General features: G+C 39.2%; 5 protein-coding genes across 7 annotated transcripts; 1 reads left to right on the top strand and 4 right to left on the bottom strand.

Annotated features, from left to right (window-relative positions):
• Positions 1-160: 160 nt before the first annotated feature.
• Positions 161-2333, top strand: LOC119984504 (GRAS family protein RAD1-like). The gene has a single exon (XM_038828490.1). The coding sequence runs from the start codon at positions 161-163 to the stop codon at positions 1730-1732; it is 1572 nt and encodes a 523-aa protein (XP_038684418.1). The 3' UTR covers positions 1733-2333.
• LOC119984505 lies at positions 2156-3923 on the bottom strand. The gene is made up of 2 exons (XM_038828491.1): positions 3630-3923; positions 2156-2944 (listed from the first exon to the last, which is right to left on the bottom strand). Exons 1-2 carry the CDS (start codon positions 3721-3723, stop codon positions 2472-2474), a joined length of 567 nt encoding a protein of 188 aa, XP_038684419.1. The 5' UTR covers positions 3724-3923; the 3' UTR covers positions 2156-2471.
• A 178-nt stretch (positions 3924-4101) lies between these two features.
• On the bottom strand, positions 4102-11246 carry LOC119984503 (aarF domain-containing protein kinase 1). Of its 3 annotated transcripts, none has more exons than XR_005464919.1 (13): positions 10896-11246; positions 10687-10815; positions 9955-10149; positions 8728-8775; positions 8496-8624; positions 7592-7716; positions 7262-7372; positions 6876-6984; positions 6560-6678; positions 5961-6114; positions 4791-4935; positions 4539-4670; positions 4102-4366 (listed from the first exon to the last, which is right to left on the bottom strand). XR_005464919.1 is itself a non-coding variant. In XM_038828488.1 (13 exons), exons 1-12 carry the CDS (start codon positions 11022-11024, stop codon positions 4606-4608), a joined length of 1458 nt encoding a protein of 485 aa, XP_038684416.1. In that variant the 5' UTR covers positions 11025-11244; the 3' UTR covers positions 4131-4366; positions 4588-4605. The 3 variants fall into 3 exon arrangements, 2 of the variants coding, with proteins under 2 accessions (XP_038684416.1, XP_038684417.1); XM_038828488.1 differs by having other exon boundaries at positions 4131-4366; positions 4588-4670; positions 10896-11244; XM_038828489.1 differs by lacking the exons at positions 8496-8624; positions 8728-8775 and having other exon boundaries at positions 4131-4366; positions 4588-4670; positions 10896-11245.
• A 1979-nt stretch (positions 11247-13225) lies between these two features.
• LOC119983607 (26S proteasome non-ATPase regulatory subunit 6 homolog) lies at positions 13226-16829 on the bottom strand. Its single transcript, XM_038827288.1, has 8 exons — positions 16600-16829; positions 16389-16503; positions 14906-14996; positions 14670-14815; positions 14363-14582; positions 14174-14282; positions 13782-13950; positions 13226-13618 (listed from the first exon to the last, which is right to left on the bottom strand). Exons 1-8 carry the CDS (start codon positions 16733-16735, stop codon positions 13444-13446), a joined length of 1161 nt encoding a protein of 386 aa, XP_038683216.1. The 5' UTR covers positions 16736-16829; the 3' UTR covers positions 13226-13443.
• A 538-nt stretch (positions 16830-17367) lies between these two features.
• On the bottom strand, positions 17368-27171 carry LOC119984214 (telomere length regulation protein TEL2 homolog). Its single transcript, XM_038828056.1, has 13 exons — positions 26959-27171; positions 26814-26842; positions 26580-26682; positions 25747-25918; positions 24608-24796; positions 24260-24408; positions 23462-23735; positions 21611-21825; positions 21292-21390; positions 20682-21202; positions 19528-20294; positions 19061-19259; positions 17368-17669 (listed from the first exon to the last, which is right to left on the bottom strand). The coding sequence occupies exons 1-13, from the start codon at positions 27116-27118 to the stop codon at positions 17502-17504; spliced, it is 3045 nt and encodes a 1014-aa protein (XP_038683984.1). The 5' UTR covers positions 27119-27171; the 3' UTR covers positions 17368-17501.
• Between the last annotated feature and the right edge of the window lie 12 nt (positions 27172-27183).

Raw genomic sequence — 27183 nt, 5'->3', positions numbered from 1 at the left:
ACACTATGCAACAATCTCGTAATCTACGCTTGTTTCTATGTAATGAAGCTAATATTATGCATCCTTGCTTTGTAATAGGTTCTTTCAGAGCGTTATTGAATATCTTTTGAGAAAGAAAGCGAGAGAGAGAGAGAGAGAGAGAGAGAGAGAGACTGATTTTATGGCTCCAGTTTACTTGTCAAGCAAGTTCAACAATGGTGAAAGTAGTCTTGAAACAGTCAATGGTCTTGATCTTAGTCCTACAGCTATGGCTTCTTGTCGCTACCCCTTTACGTCCCTGTTGGATAAACATATCACTTCCAATATGATCATCCCTTTCTCCGATCGTGAATCCAGAGATCATAAGAGGCTCAAAAGAACACCGAGTATACCAGATCATATTGAGAGTAATTGGAGTACTTATAGTGGTGGAAGCAATAATAATAGCAATAGCTGCGATGGCAGTCGAATCAGCCTGCGAAAGCTGCAATTTAGGGATCATATATGGACCTATACACAGAGATATTTAGCGGCAGAGGTAGAGGTAGAGGCAGAGGCAGAGGAGGAAGCAGCAGCTGCGGCTATTAGTGCCAATTCTGCTGAAGAAGATGGGATTGCAGATGGTATGAGACTTGTTCAGCTTCTCATATCTTGTGCCGAGGCTGTGGGTTGTCGCGACAAGTCACACGCCTCGGCACTACTATCTGAACTACGATCCAACGCGCTGGTATTTGGCTCTTCGTTCCAGCGCGTCACCTCATGTTTTGTCCAAGGCCTATCTGACCGTCTCTCGCTGGTTCAACTGCTTGGGACTGTCGGTTTTGTTGCACCAACGATGAACTATATGGACGCTGCGCTGGACAAAAAAGAAGCAGCCTTACACCTTGTTTATGAACTTTGTCCACATATTCAGTTTGGTCACTTTGTGGCAAATTCATCGATATTGGAAGCCTTTGAGGGAAAGAGTAACGTTCATGTGGTAGACTTGGGCATGAGCCTTGGTCTATCACACGGACACCAGTGGCGCCAGTTGATTCGCAGCCTCGCTGACCGTCCTGGCCAACCACTTGAACGCCTAAGAATCACCACCGTTGGACTATTCGTCGAAAAATTCCAAAGCATTGGGGATGAGTTGGAGGAATATGCTAAGGATTTGGGTTTAACTTTGGAGTTCTCGGTGGTCGAAAGCGACCTTGAAAATCTTAGGCCTGAAGACATCAAAAGATATGATGGCGAAGTACTTGTTGTCAACAGTATTCTTCAACTTCACCGGGTTGTTAAGGAAAGCAGAGGAGCTTTAAATTCTGTTTTGCAGATCATTCATGAGCTTTCACCCAAGACTCTGGTGCTAGTTGAGCAGGATTCAAGCCATAATGGGCCATTTTTTCTTGGGAGGTTTATGGAAGCATTGCACTATTACTCTGCAATCTTCGATTCACTTGATGCAATGCTGCCCAAATATGACACAAGGAGAGCCAAGATGGAGCAATTTTACTTTGCAGAAGAGATCAAGAACATTGTGAGCTGTGAAGGCCCAGCTAGAGTTGAGAGACACGAGAGGCTGGATCAGTGGCGCAGGAGGATGAGCCGTGCTGGGTTTCAAGTTGCACCTATCAAGATGGCGGCTCAGGCCAAGCAGTGGCTTGGGAAAAATAAGGTCTGTGAAGGGTACACTGTTGTGGAAGAGAAAGGTTGCTTGGTTCTTGGTTGGAAATCAAAGCCAATCATTGCAATCTCATGCTGGAAGTGCTAGCTTTCAGCATTCAAATTTGCAGTTTCAATTCAATAAATTGAACCAGGTTTGTGGAAAACTGGTTGGTTCTGTGTGTGATCAATAATATGTATCTGAAGTGTTCTTCAGATTTACTGTGTCAGTCTGCGCATATCAGGCAAATGACAATTTGGGTTTGAGAATTAATGGTTTGTTTTCAGTTTAAACATCATCTGTTCTGGTTATTGAACAGCTTGGAATAAAGAAATTGTACTGGTATTTTTCTTGTTCATATGGCTCTGTTTTTCTATTGTAAATATAAACATTCCTTGATTCTTTCTTCACCTAAAATCGACAATGTAACTTGCTCACTCTTGTTGAAATTACTAAGTAACTGGTGATTGTCATGTATGATCAGTCATCACTATTCTATAACCTAGGAAACAAACCAAGAACAAGAACCCAGAACCCAAAATAATAATTAATAAAGGAGCGTGCAAACAAACAAAACAGAATCAATAGGGCAGAAACATGAAGGGATATTTGTGTGTAACTTCACTATGAAAGAAACTTTTTTAGTCACTGACCTGTGGAGAGAGGGACGGGTAGAGAGAGAGGGAGGGAGATGGAAGCTGTAGGCGTGTCTGGAAGAGCGAGTGCCTCTCTTGTTTCAGCGTCATCAGCTGTTTGCTCTTCAACAGAGAGAAGTCGATTCTTATCCTACGCCTCCTCCCACAAGCGCACTCTTAAACTGCGCACTACCCACTTATCAGCATTTTCTCTATTCCTGTTCAGGCTGCTCCTGGGTGCTCCTCAAGTCAGCAAAACGTGAAGCAAGACTTGTAGAAGAACCTTCAGTCGTCTCTAGCGCCATTGGTTCAGGCGATAAGTTGAGTGCATGCTGAGCATTCTTAAATTTTGAGAACATGTAAATAACTGACATATTTCTGTTCCGTCTGTTGGTGCCGTCTGTAGATTGACAATCACTAGAGCTAGAACTCGATGGAAAACTTTCAGAAGAGCAATCTGTATCCATCATGATCACCTCCTCGCTCTGTGAGACATGTAAAGAACACTTCAATAGGCATGCAGAAGAGCAATCTCCCTGTGTCTTCATTGTATCTTCTGAAGATGAACTGAAAGAACATTCAGAAACACTGGCAGAAGCACCATTAATATCCAGATCTACCACAGTCTCGGGTTGTGGACTTATGTCACGCTGAGAACCCATTTTAAGCTTCATAAGTGTAGACTCTGCATCAGAGGTCGTCAAGTTTATTTTCAACGCAAGCTTAGTAGTTTCTATTCTCAGTAAGTCAGTAGTTTCCGTAACAGATAAAAAAGTTAGCACAAAAATCAAGTTTAAAATGTGCAAAGAGAAGGCTATATTTTAGCAAAAACTGTCATTCCCAGAAAACTCTGCGGTCAAAAGGATTTCAATTATGCAACAAATTTTGGAGGTAAATCGCTATGAATCAATGCAAAAAAACCCATATAATAATCCAAACATCGAATCTCGTTCATATCCTTATAATGATTCTTTTCTTGGATAAAAAAAGTTAGTCAAATAGATCTATAAAGACCAAATTCAAAAGTAACCTATGAGTTATGTTCCCTTTCACACACAATTGGAGTTAAATAACAATTCCTCATCAAGAAACCTAAATTCATGGCACTATCGTCTTGCTGAATCAAAAGAGAGAACAGGATTTCTACTTAATTACTCAGAAACAGGAGAACATAAACACGGAAGATTTAATGGAACACAGAGAACCGACCACAAACCCATTTCTTACCGCGAGCAGCAAAATAACAATTGCCCACCAAAAACTAGTTGAACTAGAGAAATGCACAAATCAATAAGTATATGCCTAAAAACTTACACAAACACACACAACAGAGATAGACAGATAGACACAGAGAGAGAGAGAGGGAGTACCGTATACGGAGAGCGGGTCATTTTTAAGGATCTTGGAAGGAGGACTTCCTAAGGTGTCTGGAGACGAAGATGGTGGTCTCACTCTTCCGAACATCCGTACCGTATGACTGTCCGAGGCCGAAAGCTTAGAACGCGTGAAGCTTGAAGATTCTAGGGCAACACCAACAGATCTGGTTTTGAAAAGAGAGAATGAGGGGTTTGGCGCTGGCGCGATATTTGACTGAAAACCGAAAAAGAAGCGGGAGGCGTCCTCCTCACACTTGGTAGAATCGATCTTATAAAACAAGTTTCAGCCCATCCAAGGCCCAGCCCGGTCCAAGCCTGTAAAGCTAGGCCCATATTCCACACTGCTCATATTGAACACCTCATCCAATATAAGGCCAATAAATTAGACTTTTTGCTCAAAGCTGTACGCGTACCTGTCCATTTATATTTGTGTTTATCACTACATTTTAAAATTTGAAAATAAAACTTAAAATAACTGTGAACCATTGGATTTGGAAGATAAAATATTAACCATAGATTAATTTTTTAACAATCAACTGCTTTATATGTTTTTAGTACATCAACCCCTGTAACCCAGTAATTTGATGTTTGGAGTCCCATAAGCTTCGAGAAAAGAGACCTAGTAGGAGATTCAAATCATCTTCAGTGAAATCCTCCCGATAACTAATCAAACGATTTGCAAAGTACCGAAAGCTGCTTCCGTGCCAACTACAATTTTTGCCCTCCAAAACCTGCGGCAAGTAAACGGAGGAAGGGTCAGACAAAAGGGTAAGTAGGTGTAAAGAGCTCCCCGCCCCATTGACATTCCTACTGTTGGTGTTGATGAATAAATATATATAACTAAAACTAGGCTAAGAGTCTTTTGCATCACAAAAGCCCGATTCCTATAGCATTTTAACTTACTGCAAGAGAGAGCTAATAACTTGAAAACCAAGGGCTCACGATTACACACCTGCTTCTCACAGGCCAATCATCCCCGTGGAAGTAATCTTCGGAAGAACCGTCGTTTACGAACTTTAGATTTGAATTCTACATCTGAAAGTATACCATTGGCAATGTCATATATCAGAGGACTCTTATATTGCTTGCTAGCTGTTAAAATTAAAGGATTTCATTGTTATAAACCATTGATATTAAAGGCTTCAGTTAAGTCACCTTTTAATCTGCCAGCATGATACAGAGCTTCTTCAGCAATGGGTCTCCACTGTTCAGCGCACGAATAGTTGATCCCCATACCAACGCTAAGTCCTCTCAAAAGATGCACTGTGCGAAGAACAGAAAATAGTTCCTCTGGAAAAGCCTGCCATTATAAAACCACACAAGATGAAAACTTTATACGGAGAAAAACAAGAACAGTCCATGGAGTGCCATCGTCTTTCAACTTGATTGTTCCACCCTAGCGGAGATCATCATAAACAATTTCAGCTAATATGCAAAGTCAATTGACTACTTGACCAACAGCTAGTCAACAGTTGGTTGGTCGAGTGATTGGAACAGCTGAAACATCTTTCTTTTATTTTCCAAAGGGGATGGAATTTGAAGTCTTGCGCAAGGACAAGGTGTTGAGGAACCCGACCACTTGAACCTGTGGTGGTCCTCAACAGGTGAAACATCTTAGGAACACATGACATATATCGTCATGTGTAAGAAAAAAACACATAGTAGCTGTAAAAATAAATATAGTTCGAGGATACAACAGTTTGGGATGCATCAGTTCAGACAAATTCAATGAAGTCAACAGGACAGGCACATAAGTTCACCTGTGCAACCAGCAGGACCAATCCAGTTCCAATAACCATGGTCATAATTCCTTTCCACTTTTCAAGGAAAACCAAATTATAACAATTATTGGATTAATCACATGGATAGTGCCTTTCTCACAGCTAAAAGTACGTCAATTTCCATATTATGGAAGTGATATCTAAAAACCGCAATTGAACAATTTGCAGGTGCGCAGGCAAACTGCTAACAAGTCTTCACTTGTTATGCTCTGAACAAAACTCTCATCCCCAGGACTAGCAGAAACTGGGAAGCTGAAAATTCTTGCAACTTTTTATTTTGCAAGATATGTAGAGGTTCCTCGGTAATTATCTTAGACTATTTTCCCAAATAAGTCCCAACAAAATAGCACTATTGATGAAACCAAAAACTCTTCAAGTTTCGTTTCTTAAAGCCCAATATTTTATTCCAAACATGACCTCTGGCATAACAGTCCCAAATATATAAATTTATATAAAAGTAATGCAGACAATAATAAATAGCATCTATGCAAAAGGATGATTATATAAGCAAAAGTTCAATTTCTATTTTATTTTTATTGCTTACCAACACTGCAATTTTCTTAATTGAAGAATCCTCTGCAAAAGGTTGCAAGGTGGTCACCCCAGGAGGAAGTTTTGTGTCAAACAATGTCTCTGCCAACTTAAACATTTCCTGTTGTTCGTTCTGACATTTGCTGAAAGTACCTATTCCAAGCTCCCTGAAAAAGAGAGAACCAACAAAGACAAATATGGCCCTCAATCAAAATAAGAACTCACCAAAACTTCAGGCAATTCGACCAAAAAAAAAATATATATATATATATATATATTTAACTCTTTGTACATCCATATTTCATATAACTAGAATCTGGCACTCCAGCCGAATAAGAACCTAGAAAACTTTAGGACATTAGTGTATAACAAGACTGAAGTACTGAACTCTTCCTTATGTGCATAATTCAACTAATAGCCTTATTTGATCGTAAGAAAAGCAGCAAATCAAAAATGATAATACAAAAATGAGGATCATTCAGATAATGTCATACATATCAATAATACATTTAAACCTCCATTACCGAGACATGCAATAAATTGCACAACGTAGCTCAATATGTTTTGAATTGTATTTAAAACCAATAAAAAAAATTTAAAGTACAAAATCACCTGATGCTCTCTGATACTCTCATGGGGTTCTTATCAGCAAGAGAAACAATCAAATTGGCATAGGCGAGCCTCAAATTATCTGGAAGATCCTTCACTTGCCCATAGTCTAGCAAGGCCACCTGCATTAAATAGAAAAGGCACAAACTAATGGTTTCGTAACTGCATGTTGAAAAGGGCTTGTTAGTTATCCTTAGGAACAATTAGGCGAGTGTTAAGAGTTTTATTCTTACTATCCAGAGTTATTAAGGACAGAACGGTATCAACTCATCAATTATAAGAATATACATTAAGGAAAGAGTGGCAGTTGCCCACTTGCCTCTGAACCTTTGCATATCAGGATATTCCCTGGATGAGGATCTGCATGGAAAAAACCACTCTTCAGTATCATTTGTCCATATGCTAGTGTCAGGCTTTGGAGTATATTCCTGACAGAAAAAAGAAGAAGAAAAAATATTAACAATTTCGCTACACAATTTTTTTTATAGCTTTTGGAAATTATAAAGCAATCCAGAAACTAAAGGACAGGAATCATCAGATGGTTTGTCACAATGACTTGAAATAAAGTTTGCAACAGAAGAACCAATTCTGAAAAAACAGAAGCTAAAATATCAGTAGAGAAGAATCTCAAAGGAAGAGATAGGTCCACAAACATAAATATGGTCAGCATGGACTCCATCTCCCTATGCTAATTTAAGGGCTTACCGCTTTGCTGTTACTGCAATCTTACTGTCAGGATTTATTCCTCTCTTAGCTATTTCATCACCAAGTTTCAGGATTGGGGTTCCATCAATGTATTCCATCACTAAGACCCTCCTACATCGACAGTCACAAAAAACTTGATCACAGAACGTTTTAAAGAAGTAGCCCCAGCATTGAAGTGGGCTATAATTACAAAGCAAATGCACCCAGAAAAAAGAAGCTAATAAAATATTATGAACATTAGCCAGTTTCCTGTTATAAAAATAAGTTAAAAATCATCCACCAAAGATTATGAACTAACGCCACATGAAAACATGGTGCAGCATAACAAACCTAGTTGCCAGATTCTTCAGCACCCGCGGCACTAAAACCGGAGACTTCTTATTGTTTTCATACAGGAAATGCTGAATTCTTTCCATCGCATTGGCCTCCCTCACAAAGTCAAATTCATATCCAATCTGGGAAAGCACAAATGAATCAAGTAACTATTGGTATAGAAAAATTTAAATTTTAACATACAGAAAAACATGTCAATTACCATGGAAACTATTGCCCATGATTTCCACAAAATATTCAAATGGGAATGGGTATGACATGGGGGCTGGAAACAAATTTCATCCAATGTAATTATTGTCATTTCAAAAACTTGTCACATGCAAAAATGTATAGCTTTTGTATTGATGCTTGAGTAACTGAGATCAGAGAACATGAAGGTCACAGTTACAATTATAATATCTAGGAAACAGTATTTACAAAATCAAACTTCTCACTAGTTAAACATGAAGTCAAGCATCATGAATTTAGATGGTAAACTAACCATGTTCGAAAGCAGTGAAGATCAAGCTCAAAGAAACCGTTGCACAGACAAGAAGTTCTGGCAGAGCAATAAATTATTTTGCAAAAGAAAGGAGTCAAATGAGATGCAATTTTTTTCCAATTCTGCTCATGGCATTAGAAAGTCAGTTGGGACAGTACCGAATCTCATGGGTGCTTTGGTACTAGTAAACCAGTGATATATATCCCAATTTTCATGAAGTTTGAGCATGATAACTCATCATTGTATTTGAAATAACAAACCACATGATTCAGACATCTATCATTTTGCCTACTTTTTGCTTGGTAGAATGTCATTCATCTACAAAATGCTCCAGCTCCTGTGATAAGGACTAATAACTAACACAAAGATAATAGGACAAGCATAAACTAGTATAAGCACTAATACAGAGGTTATCTACACCTGTTTCTCCATTTCCTTCATTATAGAATACAAATCGAATTTGATATCTGTTTTTTGCATGTATAATGCAAATGCCTGCAAGTTCCTAATGTCCGTCATCATGAGCTCCTGTACTCCAGGATGTTGCACCTATCATATACCATATACTTCTGTTAGTACGTGGCAAACTTTCCATGGTTGACCCTATACAGGCAACGATACTACCAGGGGGCTGTGAAGAAAGAGTCCTTACCTTGACAACAACATCATTCTTATCACCCTTCAACCTTGCTCGATGAACCTAGCGTGAGAAGAAAAAGGCAAATTGAGACACAAATGGGTAACTCTTTTTAGAAAAGTAATTTGTGCATTATATGACGAGACTTGAGTATTGTTCGAGTCTTTGAGGTTTTATCAGCTACGGAATTATTTGACTACTACAATTGGTAGAAAATCATATAAAGAGCTCATTTCACGCATAGTTTGATCAGTATACCGAGGAGTCATTTCCCCCGGGGTAAACGCCCCGAGCTGGGAGACCCTGATTCAAGTCTCCATAGCAAGAACCTAGAAGAGACGTGCGATTTTACTAATGCTTCGGATGAGGATTGAGGGGCCACTTCAAGGATTTACCCGCGCAAGACACAGTTCCTTATTTCAATATATACTCAAGTAGAAGAGGTGGCAGGAAGTGTTGATTAACTTAAGCTAAATTTGCTGCATTTGGGCAGGTTTGAGAAGGTTAGACAAGAAGGGCGAGCATTGCCACTCACCTCTTTATAAACAGTCCAGGACCAAGCATGGCCTTCCAAACAAGATAGGGTACATTACATCTTTACATATACTAAATTTGATAAGTCATCAAACATAAAAGTAATCAGTCAACATATGCTTCAAGTTCGGATTACTTTAACTTAATAAACTGATTAGATTTGAACAACGGATAGCCCATCAAAACTATTAGATGCTATCCCAAACAAATGAAGACTAATAATCCACATAAGATTAAATGCAGCACTGTGATTAAGTTTCAGTGATACCTTTTAGAGTCATACCACCTATGTTTTTGTATAAAATTATATAATATTTGACGAGAAAGGCCCACCGTAGCTTCCGTGTATTACGTAGCATGAACTCATATATGTTGGTACACACATAACACAAGTGAAATACAAGGTCTACCTTTAAGACAATTGAAACATGTACAAGACTACAAGGAGGTAATAATATCATTCTACTACCTGTTTATGTATGATATCAAAATCATCAGACAACACCCCTCAATGTCAAAATCCTAGCTGTTACTAGCTCAAAATCTAAAAGTGTTCTGCTAGCTCAAAATCTAAATGATCGGCACTACCAAGTTTTCTCCTGACACTTAGGCAATGATTCTGATGAATACTGTAGTAACAATACCATGAAAATCCTATATGGTATCAGAATTCGAAGCCATCGAGAGATTTTATACAGAATGCAGTACCTGTGCAATTGAGGCAGAACCGAGAGGCTGTACATCGAATCTTTCAAACATGTTATTGAGATTTTGACCTAGCTCCTCCTTGAGCACGAGCTGAATCCCTCCAAATGGGGTCGCAGGAGCTTGATCACATAATGTAACAAGCCTTCTCACCCATGCGGCAGGGGCCAAGTCAGGCTTTCCAATGATTTGGGCAACCTAATTCAGATTTCAAACTTATCTCATATCACACAATATCCATCACAAGTCAAAAATTAATCATCTACTTAATGGACTTTCTCCTAGACTATTATTACATTGATCCACAACAAAGAAGCACGAGCCCACACATGAATTTTTCATGTACTCGGTCTGTGTGGTTTGTGGGATATTACGTTGGCCCGATGGTTTACCCTGTGCACACCCATAGGTGGTGACTGCAGGTTCCATCTTTACAAAAAAGAAGAAGAAGAAGAAGAAATAATAAAAGCATACCGCCCATATGAATAAAAAAAGTTTTACATTTCAATTCCTGAGAGCAAGTGTAAAATTGCAGAAGCAAACACATACAAAACAACAAACAATAATTTTTTTTATGCAGAGGACCAAACAGAAAACCCGATAGAAAATTGAAAACAAGCAACGAAACTAATAAAGAAAGATAGCTGAAAACAAGAGCTTAAAAGAAAAACAGAAGCGAACTAGTTTCACTGGGAAATTCAAGTCATGAAAAAGCAAGCAAAATGTGTCAACTACCTTAAGGAAGAACCCACCCATGTCAGAGCACATGGCATAAATTTTATCGGCGGCAAACTCATGCTGTCTCTCCCACATTGCCTCCCGCTTCAGCACATCCTTCTCGAAACTCACTCGAACTTGAAAAGCCTACAAACCAACAAACAGCCACTAAATTAAAAGCTATATCGCGGCGAAAAAATTGAACACAGAGAGTGACAAGTGAAGACCTTGTAACCAGCGTAGATATCAGCGGTCCGTAGCCAAAACTCAAAAGAGCGCTGCAATGGCCTGAATTGAATGGAGAGCTTTTCTTGAAGGTCCTTGAGATCCAGAGAAGGCATGGTTTGGGTTCTCATTCGTTTGATTTTTATTATAGTTAACTCTATCAGGACCGCCACATTCTGTGCCCGAATGGAACAGACAAAGACAACACAAAAACAAAAAGGTGCGGAATTGAAGAGGATAGTGTTTGTGTGTGTGTGTGTGTGGGTGTGGCCTGTGGGTTGTGGCTGAGAAACCAAACGGTGTTCTATATATGTAGCACAAAAGACAGAGGCGCTTGGCGTGGCTTCTAAGGCTTGTGTTGCTTTGTCGACCCATCGAAGGAAGAAAAATGGCATTTTTATGTGTGCGCGGTGAAAACGCGGACCGTCTTTGAGACTTTTAACTCCCTTGGGAAATAAAACAAATGGAAGCAAAAAGGTTATGAACAAATTTTATCTTTTTCATTGTGTCATAATTACTGCTATTGAACATATTAGTGCCATTTTTGACGGTTAAAGAGTAAATGACACCAAAAGTTATTAGAATTCCTAACCCAATAAACATTAACAATATTATCGGTTTTGGATTGTTCGAAAACCGTAAAAACATCGAGCTTGCACGGTTTTACCTTCCCATGAGATCAACCATCCTAATAGTGCTCTTGTAACAGTACGCTTAACTGCGGAGTCTACAGAGTTACCATGCTCCATACTAATAGTGCTCTCGCAGACGTACACTTAACTGCGGAGTAGTTACCATGCTTAACTGTGGAGTCTACACAGTTACCACGGGATGTTCTCCCCTAGAAAAGTGGTCCCCCAAAAGTCTACAGAGATACTATGATATGTTCTCCTCTAGAAAAAAACGTGTTGTTGATGGATAGAAATTGAAATTATATATATATTAACAAAGGTGTTCTTCACATACAATTGAAAATCTGAATCTGAAACTGATAGTGAGACACTTTGGGAAAGCCAAAGTTTTGCATGTGCTCTCTCTTTATCTTTGACCCTTTTCTTTTTGGTGAGTTCTTTTGTTGATATTTTAATCAAGTGCAACCTCTGATAAGAATTCATACACATTCCATGTACAGAATATGTATTTTTTTAGGGTTGGGCATGAATGCTTGTTTAATCATTTCTTGATAAATTTTTCCTAAAAGAATTCTAAACAGAACCTTGCATTCAGTTCAACGAGAAGTTCTTTAAATCACGGCATCACTTATATAAAGACTGACCTTCGTGCGGTCCCAAGCCAATACCCAAATGAAGATAGCAATGCAGTTGTGAGTTGTCCATTACGTGGGGTTTTACTCCTCAAACTGGTTGTGTTCCCAGAACCACAGTACCACACCACTCCACTCCACTCCACTACAAAGTCCAAGGGTTAAAAAGAACCTAATCCTCCTAAAGCTAAAACCTCTAGTCTACCATTATATCCTACAAAATAAATGTTCTGTTCCTCCTCCATTATCTTTATCAAAGAAGCACTTATAGCAGATGATTTCAACTAAGAGATTCACCAAACCCACACAGATATCCATCCAACATGTCTTCTCGCTTATAACATCCTCGGGCGACTCATGAATCAGGCTCGTCTAAACAAGGCGGTCCCTACACTTACTACCACACCATGGAATATAGTAACGGTAACCTGTCTCTGACAAGCCTTTCTCATGGAATTGGCCAAGTTTATGCACTAGACCCCAAATAAATTGGCATAGATCTCATGTAAGCACTTGTACGGAGGGAACATCAACCATGTGTTGGACAACGCAGACAAAAGTAATTCCACAACAATTGTAAACGGTCACAAACAAGTTACAATCATACATGAAACCAATTATTTATGACAGCTTCAGTATTCTCCAACACACATTACCCAACCCCCAATGAAAAGGGCATGATCAGTACCTAGTTCTCTCAAATCAAATGGGGATATTATGCCCCCACTTACGCACAGGAAGTAACATGCATGCCACAAAAATAAGAAAAAATAATAAAGCATCAATTATTGAGACAAGCACAGTTCACAAAGGACACCTGCCAGGTCGTCTCAAAAGATTTACCCCATAATTCTCTAGAACACACCAAAGTTACATCTATCACCGTTAAAGACACATTGCATGGCATTAGACATCTCAATAATTCACCCTTTTCATCAATTGCCACCAACTAAAATGCCACAACAACCTAAGCATCAGTTAACCTCCTGACTCCTGACTCCTGGTGATAAACACTAATTCATAATAGGGTTATTTTAGCACTTAAAGAGTCAATATCATCTCTCAAAGTAGGAAGAAAATGACGGCAACGAAAATTTTCAACTACACACCAGAGAAAGCATGGTGAGTAAACCAAATGCAAGTAATAATCACCATGCTTGAATCTTCGTAAATTTGAAAGAACAAAGAAGGTACAAGATTGGCATCAGATTCATCAAAAGGAAAGAATCCAATAAGTCCTGTGCTCAAGCTTCTTGAATCAGTTCACAAACTAAATGTCAATCACTTCATAGATCAATCACACGAGACAGCTTCTGGATGCGATTTAACAAGAAGTCACCTTGTTTGATGGTCGCCTGGTAAAGAGCGTTCTTTGCATCAGGGCGGTTAGTTTCCAGAACACCTGCAACCTTATCAATCTTACAGTGAAGCTTCCCTGCTGCAATAAATCGTGACAGCTCCCTGGAAGCATATAAGGGTACTTTAGCATCAGGCAGCAAAATATTCAATTACAGACAACAACAACCACCAAAAAAATAAGGTTCAGTTCTCATTCTTTTCCCCCAAAATGAAAAAAGCCTGGAAGCATAAACCATGTGAGAACAAAAGGAAATTAACCACTTACAGATCAATGAATTCCACTGTTACCCCAAAAGCCTTCGCCATTGCTTCAATGGTAACACTCTTATAGGATTCCAAAAACTGAGAATAAACAACAGTTCTGATTTCCCTCATGTAATATCGGAAGTGTGGGTGCAAATAGCGATCCAATTTTATATGCTCTGTCAAGCCAGCTGAAAATAGAACCAAATGCGCAACACAGAGGTAAATGAATTCAGATAAGGAAATAGAACAATCAGTAACTAAGTATGATTTCCATCAACTGTTACATGTAAGCAACGAAGAGTGGAAATGTTCAGCTAAGGCAGCATCAATATTATCAAACAGATAGATGAGGCTAAAATTTGATCATATTCAATTTAACAATAAAGGTTATGGTATTGATTATCAACTCACCAAATGCTGAGAAAAATGATTTGTACCGACAATCATACAGCGAGTTCAAGAACTCAGAAAGATATGGGATTTTCCCAATCACTGTCAATATCTCTGGCGCATCCACCACCTGTCATATTAGTTTAGAGTGAATAACATTAAGAATGAGTTGAAAATTAAACAATAAGAGGTGTGGATAGATTCAAATACCTTTTGCTTTAGAGAAACTCTATCTAATGATATAATGCTTGCAAGGACGGTGTAGAATATGAACGTGTCATAAGGGAAAAGCTCATAAGTTGTGAAAGTTGAAATTGAATCCAGAAAAAGATTTGATGCTTTCTTGAAATTTCGTGTTGACATGCAATACAAGCCTTCATACACCTTCAAACGGTTCTTCCTTTCCCAATCACCTCCCTCTTCAAACAAGCTAGCATCATAGAGCCAACAGTTAATACATCAAAAAGGCCACACGCCCTACCTCAAAAACAATAATTGATGATAGCTTTTTGCTTACTTCTTGGCCTTTTCAATGCTCTTTGAAATGAGATCAAAATCCATGTAGAAGAAGCCAAGCTGCAGTGTATAAAACACTAAGTCCATCTTCTGTCCAACTGCCACAGTTTTTGTTTCTGTCACCTTCAATTGCTCCAATGCTTTTTCCTTAAAGAATTAGCAAATAGCTTAGAGAAAATAAGATACAATTCCAACAATATAAACAAGAAAAGAGCAATGAAAATAGTACATATGTACCTTGTCTCCAATCTGAATGTAAAACAAGGATTTAGCTAAATGTGCCTCTCGAACTTCACTTTCACCCAAGTTCTCTTCGGCATCAGCAATCCTGACAAAGGTAACCACGTATATTCATGTCAGTGCCAACAAAAGATGTAAAAAGCAATATAGCAGCACACGATATCATGTACATATCACATACCACATTTATTTAGCACTACATTGAATGAAATATTCAGATATTTATTCCCTAGCAATGAATTGTACCAGTCTACCACAGTCTCTCATAGCGCTCACTCTCTAAAGAAATACGAAAGGGAGAGAGGAGAGTAGTAATTTTCAACTAGGAGTCTATTGCTCATTTGCTGCTAATACACAAGCATTCAAGATCTTCACATCCAGCCAAGAAAAGAAGCTCTCCACGAGTGATATTGGCATATCAATGGTTAACAAGACTAATTTAGTAATCAAATAATAATAATAATAATGAGGAATCTGGTTATGAAGCAGAGGAATAACAATTTACATGAGTAAGAGAATACTTCGCATGCATTTTTTAATTGTGCTCTAATGATCATCCCTTCTAAAGGTAAAGCTAAATAACTTCAATGCAAAACGTTGGGTCTGGGAAAGGCAAGATGCAGGCAGCTGCCGCAGCCCTATAACCACAATGTGACGAGGCTCTTTCAAATATTTAACCCGTGAGATCACAGTTGGTTTGAAGCAACCTTACCACAAGACCAATGGTTTTGCCGTTAATGATTACAGCATATCATCATGTTCCAACTGTCATCATATTCCAGAAATTAAGTATATACATCAACCCAACCTCCAAATCCTTCCCAACTCCACACTTCTATACCTCCCTTGTGTGCCCATTTGACATCACTGTTGCAAGCACACAAGGAGCTGAAATCATCTCAATCAATTCAACCCACCCAGGAATTACCAATCACTCTCCCTAGTCTAACAGTATCACTACATACAAAATACGGGAAAACTTTTGGCTCCATTAACTTAAGGAGCAAAATTCTAACTTCGAGGGAAATAACAACTATCAAGCAGAGGGTAACAAGACATGATAGGCCACCAAAACGTACATTCACCTCATAGTTAATACAAGAACAACATTAAAATTGCAAATTGAAGACCTCTATACTTTTCTAAAAGCAAATAATAAATAGCATCGCCCTGACCACCATTAATAGAATAAGAATAGCATGTTCTAATTGTATGTTCAGAAGGGACCACGCTTCACTAAACTGACCTTCATTTAACAAAATAACTCAAAATAATATGCAGAGAGCTAACATTTCAAGCTGAAAATATCGCCCGATTCCATGTTCAAGTCTCACATTGATCAAAACCTACTTCGATTACAGCTCTATGCTAATGCAACTATCTGTATCATGAGCCAGCAAAGGAGGCAGAATTCCGAATTCAGATCTCTTATTGTAGTCTTCAAAATTAGTCCAAACAAAATAGAAGATTGAGAACTCACTTCTCATCGTGCTTTTTAGCCTCATCCTCGTTCTTCGCACGCATCGATTCTAAAAGGCTCTGATCCTTTTCCAGCAACCCTTCGGCCACTAGGGTTTCATAGAGCGGAACCATATCTAAACAACACAAAACCAAAAAACACATCGAGTTACACAAAATTTTTAGTACATTGACGGTACTCAGAGTGACTTAGTTGGGAATCAGCGAGTTACCATCGGCCTTGACGGCAGCGAGGACATCCTCCTTGAGGCGGACCTTCTCGATATCCTGGACGTCGGGGTGCTTCAAGAGGAAGCGCTTGTTAGCAAGCACCAGGTGTGGCTGTTGAGTTCCCTCTTGTCCTTCCATGGCTTAGTCGATGATGATCTGGTTAGTCTGCTTCGATTTGCTTTGCTTGAGCAAGGAGGAACTTAGCAAGCGAATATATCAGTGATCGCTCCTCTCGTGGTCTTTCCCTATATCAGAGAAGGTTGTTTTGGGCTTTTTCGTAAGGCAGATCAGTGGGCCAGAGCCCATAAATCTCCACACTCGTTGTCCTTGATGTAATGGAACGCATCGGGCCCATTGGACCTCCCCTTAGCCCATTTCGCAACATCAAGATTCATCTTCATGAGTTAACTAATTATAGATCCATGGGCTTTTGAAGCCTTTCATTGGGTGAGCTTTATTTGCATCCCAATATTTTCTAACTAACTCACTTTTGGTCTACTTAGGTTTCACCTTCTGTGTTTTTAGGTATAAAATTATTACACTCCACCCCAAACCTTCTCATATGAGAGACTTATCAGCAGGAAGGAGCGAGCCACTAAGCACACCCCCCTTGCCCTACACCGCCGTTAAGCCCGCCATCCCGCCGGCCGCCTTATCACAATGGTGAGCTTTTAAGATTTATTTGTTTTTAGATCCATAAGTTTGCATCCGTTTAGGGGGGGCGATCAAATTCTTGTTGATTTAGAAATACAAAGACCATCCGGGCTGCATTGACATGAGAATCATGGTTGATGAATTACAAAGAATGCTGATAGACAGTTGAACCTAAAGAACTCTATATGCAATAGATAAATTATTGCTCTAAAGTCTAAACTGTACAGTACATGGCTTATTAGAAACAATATTAATAATTCAAGAATTCCATACTTGAGCGGGGTATTTTGATTGTCGCGTTAGACATAGTAGAAGGGCGACCACTAGACTTTGCGTTGAATGAAGTTTCTGTCGACTCAAGTGCCCGGGAAGCTTGCAGGGCCATTTCGGTATGGAGTTGGAGACACGACATCGCCATCTACACAAGGCGTGTGATATTTTATCAAAAGCATAAATACCTCAAGAAAATAAGTAATTGCATGAGATCAATGAGCTAAATAAGCAAGAACCATAGGTCAGCACACCATATTCAAATCGCATGACCAAGGCAGGGAATGGGACCTTATAAGGGGAAATGTAAAAATCCACATGCCCATAAATAACAAGCTCCAGATAAAATACTACTCCTCAAACAAGAAGAATCACTATGCAACTACTCTTCAATAAAAGTGCATCCTATGTAATGTATTGGCCAGGTACGGGGGGTTTATGGAGTTTAGAAGTGATAAAAAACGAATAAAATCCCCTTTAGTTGTTGGAGATCAACCAACGTTGAGATTGCCGAATCACAAATGAAATAAATGTTAATAGCATAGAACATAATAAAGGAGTGGCCTCTGGTGATGAAACAAGAGTTCATTATTTAGGCAACAAATGATTACTCGCAATTTAAATGTCCAAGCCTCATCTCATTTAGAGTGTGTTTGGATTGAGGGATTTGGAGGGGAGGGAAGAGAAGGGAAATGGAGTTTCCTTCCAATTCCCTTGTTTGGATAGTTTATAAAAAATTGAGGGGAGAGATTTGAAGGGATTTGGGAGGAAGATTTCATTAAATTTTTGTTAAAATTCTTTCCTCCCAAAATTGAGTCATTTTAGAGGGAAGAAATTACTAATTAAGTTACTTATAAGTTTAAAACCTATTTTACCCTTGGACATAACACTTAAACATAAAAAATAAGGATAAATTAGTAAATTAAACTACTTTTCTTTCCTTTCTTTTTTTTATCTATCCAAACATGTGAGAGGGAAATGTATTTTCCCTCCCTTTCTCTTCCCTTCCCTTCCTTCCCTTTCCCTTCCCTTCCCTTCTCCCAAATCTCTCAATCCAAACACACTCTTAGGGAAAAAGTTATATACACTCCCTGTATATTTAACCGGTTGAATAAGGGTGGACCAAGTTCGTTCACGGTCCAGTCAAAGTGGTTTGGTTTAGAAAATCTGCAATTTAAACTCAAATCAATTATGCTCTTAGCCAGGTTCGAGTAAGTCAGAACTTGTATGGGATAGTGAAAAAGTAAACTAATTTTTTTTTCCTTCAACCACCTTGTGAAAGTTAGGCATTTCTTTAAGTACATGTCCAGGTATAGTAAATCATGTTTTGGTACAGAAATGCTCAATGCAAAACCTATCTCTTTAATCTAGTTGAGTTTGAATTGACTTTAATTGGATCTCACCCAAATCCATTTACCGCAGGCATGTTGGTTCTTACCAGGGCAACGTAGACGCTATAAATTAAACATACCAGGAAATTGAAAGAACATGCCGGCATATAACATGAGCAAAAAATGCAGCACAGGAATTATGTCATACCATGTAGCATTCTCTATCAATATCTGAATCAGCCACATGAAGGGCCCATGTACGAATCCATTCTAGCCCTTCTGAAACTTCATGATTTCCTTCTACCAGGGCAGATGCAACATAAGAGGGATGAAGTGAAACTAATATGCATGAAGCTGCAAAAAGAACAGCTCTTCTGACATATGCCTCCTTGTGATGGCAAATCTCCCTGCATGAAAAACCATGAATTTTTAAGCGGTAAACAAACAATATTTTCCTGTCAGTGGCTAACAGATTGCAATGACACAGATACAGACACTAATGATACAAAGGATCGGTGTAAACCACTATCATCCCACATCAGTACGTATATCTGTATATATTAATATTCAATTTTCTTTTGCTATTTAAGTATTTATAACTATCAAAATACTGAAGTAAATCTTAGGTTGTTGATCAAATAAAGAAAATCTGCACATAATGTTTGTTCAAGGTACCTGGATTTTAACATATCTAGAAGTGGGGGAGCCAAAGCTGATGCTTCAGGGTGCATGGATGCACATCTCATACAAACACCAAGCATATAAATGAGTTTCCCAAGGACAATGAAATCCCTACCAAGCAAATCAACACCATGCCTTCTCTTATCAAATCCCTGCATGGCAGGAAGCATAAATGCTGCTGCATATGCAGGAAACTTATTATGGGACCATTCCATCTGATTTGCTTCTATGTTAACTGATTTGAGGCTCCATCTACGTGTCTTTCCTTTCTTGATCATGCCCGGTTTGGGGGGAAGTTCTCTCTCATAACGATTTGACCAGTTTAGTAGCATTCCTGCATCTGAAATCTCTTTCCATGAGCCAGCTTCAGGAGGCCCTGTGCTACTAGGCAAGAACCAGGGTTGAGCCTCTGATATGGTTGATATCAGGGCTCCTTTTTTATGCTTAGTCTTCACTTTTGCATCAGCAAGCTCTTGAGCAGCTTCACTCATGACATCGAGTATCATTATTCGTTGGCTGATGTCCACATTAGGTGAGTATAGTAGTTTATTTAAGTTGTCAAGGGATTTTAATGGACATGTGACAACCAATGCAACTAATGCTCGTTGCCTTTTCTCTTCGGCTGAATCTTCCTCACCTTCCACAGCCGCATCAGAACAACGAACCTGTATAAGGGTTCTAACAAGGTCGCCTGCTACATGAGCAAGTTCATCGGGTGATGCTCGAACAAGTTTTTCAGCAACATCAAGAGCTCTCTCCACCTGAAACATAAAAGCTGCATAACTATTCAAAAAGAAGTTTCTTTCACCATTTTCCAAAGAAGAGACTGAAACCCTTATGCAGTCTAATTTTCTAAATTGCAAATACGACTTACCAAGGGAATTCTGAACCAAGTCCAACTGCACTTAGTAATTCAAAACAAGTATATTATCTGATACAAATCTTCTTTTTCCAACGTTTCAACTAATAAGTTGAAGTATTTGTAAATCTAATCATATATGTCATACGTTAACCTCAACTGGGAACTCGGCGACAACAACAAAGTTTGACTGACTAGAAGATTGCAATACAATACTCATTTCAAAATACACTTTCATAAAAATCTTTGCACGAAAAAAAGGTATAATGAATTAGCTCAGACAACTTACCCCATCAGCATCATCAGATTTTCTTAGTGCTCCGACTACATCAACCAACTGTGAGAATTTTCTTTTTAAGTCAGAGTCATCATCTGACAAGTCATACGGCTGTAAAGATGAGTCACTTGAGGAATCTGAAATCTCACTTGCATTGTCATCTTCCTCCTCCTCAGAGATGGATTCATAATTTAGTATGGCAGGATCAATGATCTCATTCGGATCAACAATCTTATATTCAGATGCTTTCTTGCCCTTACCCTTCAAGTTAAGGCGTATCCTATCATTTGTTGGGTCCTTTTCTTTCACTGAGGGGACTGATGTTCTTAGTTCGTCAGCATTCGTCTCTGTATAATTAGAGGCAGACAAAGTCCCCTTCTCGGGGCCTGTTAACCCAAATTCCCAATCAATATTCTCTCTGGTGAAGTCATCATCAAGATATAAAGGATTTTTTGGATCAATTATTTTAGAAAAAACAAAAGCAATACTGCTAGCCATTTTTCGAACTAAATGATCAGGGTTTTCCAGCCTACCTGCCAGTATAAAACGCGAGATATTAGAGGATCATTAACCAGTCATTTCGCAGGAAAACGTAGAAAGTAGAAAAGGAACAATAATCTACAGCTAACTCCTTGAAGAACTGAGTGCATCACATCCTTAGTCTTCTCTAATTCTTCCTTAGACATCTTCTCCAGGCAAAGGCCTGCAGCTGCGGTTAAATCTGTATTATGGATTAAGGGTAGACAGAACCTGAAAGATAATGCAGTTAAATAATACAACAATTCCCAATCCAAGGAATATTGGCAGAGGAAATTCCACACAACTGGCAACAAAAGTGAAAGTTTACTAAGAAAATTCAAGTTACTTTAACATTAAATTGAACAGAAATCATAACTCAAGAAAATCGAAACCATCAATTTAGGGTAAGAGATTTAGGATACAAATTTGCTTCTCCATTGGAGATGATTGGAAAAACTCCCTTTTAGACCATACTGCTACAACACGTTGCACTGTGTCTAAGAGACCATGTGATTCATGACCTTTAGTGAGGGAATCTGCAACAGGTGGGCACTGGAGAACGGCAAATTGAAGGATCCATCGTAGGCAACAGAGAGGAAATACTTTCCAGAGTAGAAATTTGTCAATAAACATTGATCTGAGAGAAGAAAACTGAGCAAGTTGATATCCAGTAAGAAGAAGCAACAGTGCATCTAGTCTAATGCAGATGACTACAAAGAATGCATCACTTCCAAATAACTAATTAGATAAACAAAGAAATATAAGTATGACTGAAGTTAAAACAAACTCCGTTGCACATTTGCATCATCACAAATGTGGGCCTGAACCTCTGTTCAAAGACCAGAACAGCCACTTATTTTTGACTTCCAAATGTGTGCTTAGGAAAATATTCAGCTCTCCTTTCCTTGTGCAACTTAAGATATAATAGTTACTTTAGACTAGCAGAAAGGAAAGGAAATGCTTTTGCGTACCTGAGTAGTCAATAAAGTAAATGATAGGGCACAGCTACGTCACTCACCAACCAAGGCCCAACCGACACCCCAATGGGCCGGCTGTAACCAAGGCCCAGTCAGGCCGGGCCCGTGGCCCTACCTTACCGAAAACCTTGGCTGATAAGGAGAGGCACTACCACCCTTATCTACTGCACTTCACAACCACATCTAACCGATGTGGGATAGTCGTAACATTCCCCAGCTCTTACAAGGCCAACATTCGCGTTGGCCTACTCTGTGGCACCAATGGCCCTACCCGGATCATAGGTCGCCTCTTCCACAGACGCAGCCCCTCCTAGGCCCTCCTGGGACGGAGGGGCTACAGACAGGCCCACAAGCGCCCAGACGGGAGGCTCCGATACCATTGATAGGGCACAGCTACGTCACTCACCAACCAAGGCCCAACCGACACCCCAATGGGCCGGCTGTAACCAAGGCCCAGTCAGGCCCGGGCCCGTGGCACTACCTTACTGAAAACCTTGGCTGATAAGGAGAGGCACTTCCACCCTTATCTACTGCACTTCACAACCACATCTAACCGACGTGGGATAGTCGTAACATTCCCCCCCTCTTACAAGGCCAACGTCCGCGTTGGCCTACTCTGTGACTCCGGGCCCCGGCCCATGGCCCAACCCGGATCACAGGTCGCCTCTTCCACAGATGCAGCCCCGCCCAGGCCCTCCTGGGACGGAGGGGCTACAGACAGGCCCACAAGCGCCCAGACGGGAGGCTCCGATACCATTGATAGGGCACAACTACGTCACTCACCAACCAAGGCCCAACCGACACCCCAATGAGCCAGCTGTAACCAAGGCCCAGTCAGGCCCGGGCCCATGACCCTACCTTACTGAAAACCTTGGCTGATAAGGAGAGGCACTGCCACCCTTATCTACTGCACTTCACAACCACATCTAACCGATGTGGGATAGTCGTAACAGAGCCTAAGGTACTGGAAACGAGATAAAGAAATTTTAGTCGCTTAGGAGACGTCTGATAAAGACTTCATCTCTTTACTGTCACAATTATATTTCCTAATTTCTTCCACAAAAGTTGAAAGGCGTGAAGATGAAAAAGAGACGTGCCCACACATATAAGGTAGGTACAAAAGAAATACATTCTAAATTTCTCTGTGACAGCTTCAGGATTTCAGAACGATCAAATTGAAATAAGTAGATCTCATCTGAATGACAATAATTTTCATACTCAAAGATGAATCATTCATGTCACTTTTTTGAATTCCTGAAAGATACAAAAACAATGGGGAGAAGACAGTTTGCTGACCTGACTGATGCCTGATTCTTAATTGTCCGATGAAACAATATCCAGAGGATCCAGTAGGCTTCAGTGTTGCTTGCACATTTAATTGCTAGCTGTAGCAAAAGCTGTTCAGTCATTCTTTCAACAACATAGGGGTCTTTTATTACTTCCATTATTTTCATCCAAATTTGGGATCCAGGTTTTGACTCAAAAGTAGACTCCACTGAGTCAGTAGCTGAAGACAAGATGCTCTGAACATGTCCAAGAACCCGAGGAATAACTTCACTTAACAGCACATCTATGAACATTAAAAATGTCTAATTAAATTTTTTTAATTTCATTCCACCTGACGAAGATAAATTAAAACTCATTTGAAGGGCAAAAAGAAAATCAAAGAGGTAAAGTGGCGTGGCCATCTACTTGGCCACTACGCCAGCAACTTTAACCACTCCTGGTTGGCAACCTAATTGCACTTACTCAAAGCTTTGAGGCTCATTACAGGAACATTTCCAGCTAACAGGGAGTCCCGATATAAAGAGCTTGAATTTTAGTTACAAGCATCAGCCACTTGTCCTAGGATTGTAACTGAAGTATACATGTGAACATTTCTGTATTCACTTTGTAACTATTAAGTATCAAAACATGAATTTCATAGTGAGGAAATGAATAATCTCACATCAGAAATCATTGAGAATTTTGCTTCAATAGATTTTCATTCAATTTTTTTTCCTTGAATAGATCGTAATGGTCAGATTAGGTTGTTTTTTAAATTTTATTGAAGGTGATGAAAAATGAATAAGTAAAATATTTCCCTTCACTTACCTGAAGACCCACGACGAAAAATGCGAGATATTATTTCACCGATAAATAGCAATGTCTGCTCCACATCACATTTATTTGAGGTAGTATGATCTGTATTCAGTTTCTCCATTCCAGAGAGAAGTTGAATGATAATAAGCTTGAAAAATGTACTATTATCTTTGTTAAGAATCAACGATCATATACTTTTTGAAGAGAAGATTGGCACGCTATTCATCCTGGATTTACATTAACATACACCTATTCCAAGGTCAGATTTGTATAACGTAACTAATGGGTCACTAAAACATGTTCAACCACCAAAATGACACAAAAACGGACACACGCAATATCTTCCACACAAAAGGATACTGTGAGGAGAGTGACACGGGTGCCTTTAATCTTGCTTTGTCAGGAATTGAAGCAACAATCTGAGCCACCCTAGACAAACTTGTTCTCAGTGTTGCATTGGTAGTAAAATCTTCATATGGGCAGAAATGGTCGAATTCTTTAGCAATTTTGAGCACCCCGTCATTTTCAAGCAAGCAAAGTACAAGTAACCTGTCAACAATTTAAAAGAAGTCAACTGATAGGGTAAAGGTCCCTTCTTTCCCCTCCTCTTGCATCACAAAAACCAGTACAGTATACAAAGATAGATTTATCCTTATCCCTTGTCCATTCTATTGAATATGATGCTACTACAAAGAATTCCAGAGCCTGTATGTGGATGATACCAAGTAAGATCAGAACCTATTTAATTGTCAAACTACAAATTCTTACTAGACTCACTATGTTGAATTTTGGGCGTAATAAATTCCCAAAATTCAGAAAAAGCAAAATACACATAACAGACATACAGAAGATCAAACAAGAGCATCTGTATGTTGGATGCATCCATATTTTTTTATTTTCTCTTCATACAGGCTTTTGTGAGAAGAAAAAATGAGCATCTTTTTTTTTCCCAGATGCACATTACTACTCTAGCTGGTTGGAAAAAAGTCTACTAACTATAAGTTTATATATTGATTCACCGGCTTACGAAGTTCTGCTATCAGATCAGCCAAAAAATGACAATAGATGAATATAGTAATTCAAACCATAATACCAAATTCTTTTAACATTTAACAAAAAAGCGTGAAAAGTAAATATCTACAGTGACATTCTCCTTAGGGATGATCACAGTAAGAAAACGTAACCCAAAACACAACTGCCAACTGGGGATCTATTCTTCACTTTTGTGTTGCCTTACGATCTGCCTCTAAAAGTTTGCAAACAGAATACTCATGTACACTGATCAAAATTTATAACAAGCCAACAGCAAACAGTCAGGTTTAAGGCTTGTACAAGTGCGATAAGCAAGCAAAAAATCAATTCATCACCCCATAAACTATGCTAGGGAAGGATGCTTTTGATGGTAAAAAAAGCTTCGGCAAGTTCATCAGTATTTGATGACAGCAAAAATTTACAATTCCATGAACTATTGTATAGAAAAATAATTTTAGAATCCATACCTTTCGGTATTAGAGTGGACAGCATTTACATCAACATAATCACTTCCACTGTGCTGCAGGAAAGGAACCAGAGTCTGAACTACCTCAGAGGTAAGTCCGTCAACAAAGTAGACATCATACACAAGCTTCTGCGCAGAAAAGGGGAAGCAAGGAAGCCAATTTGAAGCAACATCTGTACATACAGGAAATATTAAACATTCAGAGTTTGACTAACAGTTCAAAATCATTAGGGATCCTGATTCCTAAATGCAGACTCAAGAGTTGAACTCTCGCCAAGCATATATGGTAAGGTTCAACTAAATGAACAATCTAAAATAAACCTCCCTCTAAATCAGCACCGTGCCTAGAGAACGTGAGAAGAAAACATTATTTTGAAGTTTGCTAAATATTTGTTGATATTTCTTTTGCACATCTTGGAAATTTCATTGCCTTAAATTTGCTGCTTGAATCATAAAGCATATTGTCCTGCCTCCACTGTGGAGCCTTGTTCTGTAAGGGAGTTGTTTTAACTTTTCCAAAACTCGAAGACCACATATGCTGCAAAATTTACTAACCCAGAATACAACATTAAAGTTAATTGAGACTGATTTGTCAATACCAGGTCATGATAGTATCCAAATTATAAGCAGCTCGTAAGGAATGTAAGGTTATTCATCTAACATGCATTCCAGTCACAATTCTGTCAATGGTGGCTTAGTACAACAGGCACACACAGGAGTACATGACATCAAAGTAGTCTGAGTGGTCAAAGATACTAATCCACTCCTACAAAAACTCGCCATTGATTATATAAAAGCAACAAGAATCAACAGGTGCACAACAATTAGAATCACCTAGTAACAAAACCCGAGCTAGCGTTGGAAAGGCCGCTCCTCGGTAGAACACCTCCCACCAATCACTTCTCTCTCTTGCCGAGGGTATCTTCGCACCAAGCACCTATACAAACCAAACAACAAATTCTGAAACAGAAGGAGAGAGAAAAGGAAAACAATGAAGTAAAGGAGAAAAATGGCGTTACAAAAGAGACTACTGAAAATTTCATGTTCCACAACACAAGCGAAATAAACCTGCTCTCGATAACGTTCGTCAATGCTACCTGAAATTTCCAGAACATAAAGAAAGTTAATGCTTTTAGTCCCAAAATTTTGAAATTTGAAACAAAGTCACTGATTAACAAAAGAGAACTGAATTGTGAAGTATGTAAGAGGAGACCTGAGAGAAGAGAAGAATCGATGGGAAAGAGAAGTGCAGCGAGGGAATGAAGAGAGCAGATGACTTGGTCCACCTGTTTGGCGGTCCTAATGGTTGAGACTGCTTCTCCTACCTTGTCGAGGACTACCGCTTCCAGCCCTCTCCGTTTCTCCATGGCCATTGTTGCAGAGAAATTGTAGAGTGGAAAATAATACCACTGTCGATGCTCCGCCTTCGTTTACCTGT

The sequence above is a fragment of the Tripterygium wilfordii genome, chromosome 18 (assembly GCF_013401445.1).
Source record: "Tripterygium wilfordii isolate XIE 37 chromosome 18, ASM1340144v1, whole genome shotgun sequence".
Taxonomy (NCBI): Eukaryota; Viridiplantae; Streptophyta; class Magnoliopsida; order Celastrales; family Celastraceae; genus Tripterygium; species Tripterygium wilfordii.
Note: the sequence above shows the minus strand (reverse complement) of the source record. Positions and strands in the feature narration are given on the sequence as shown.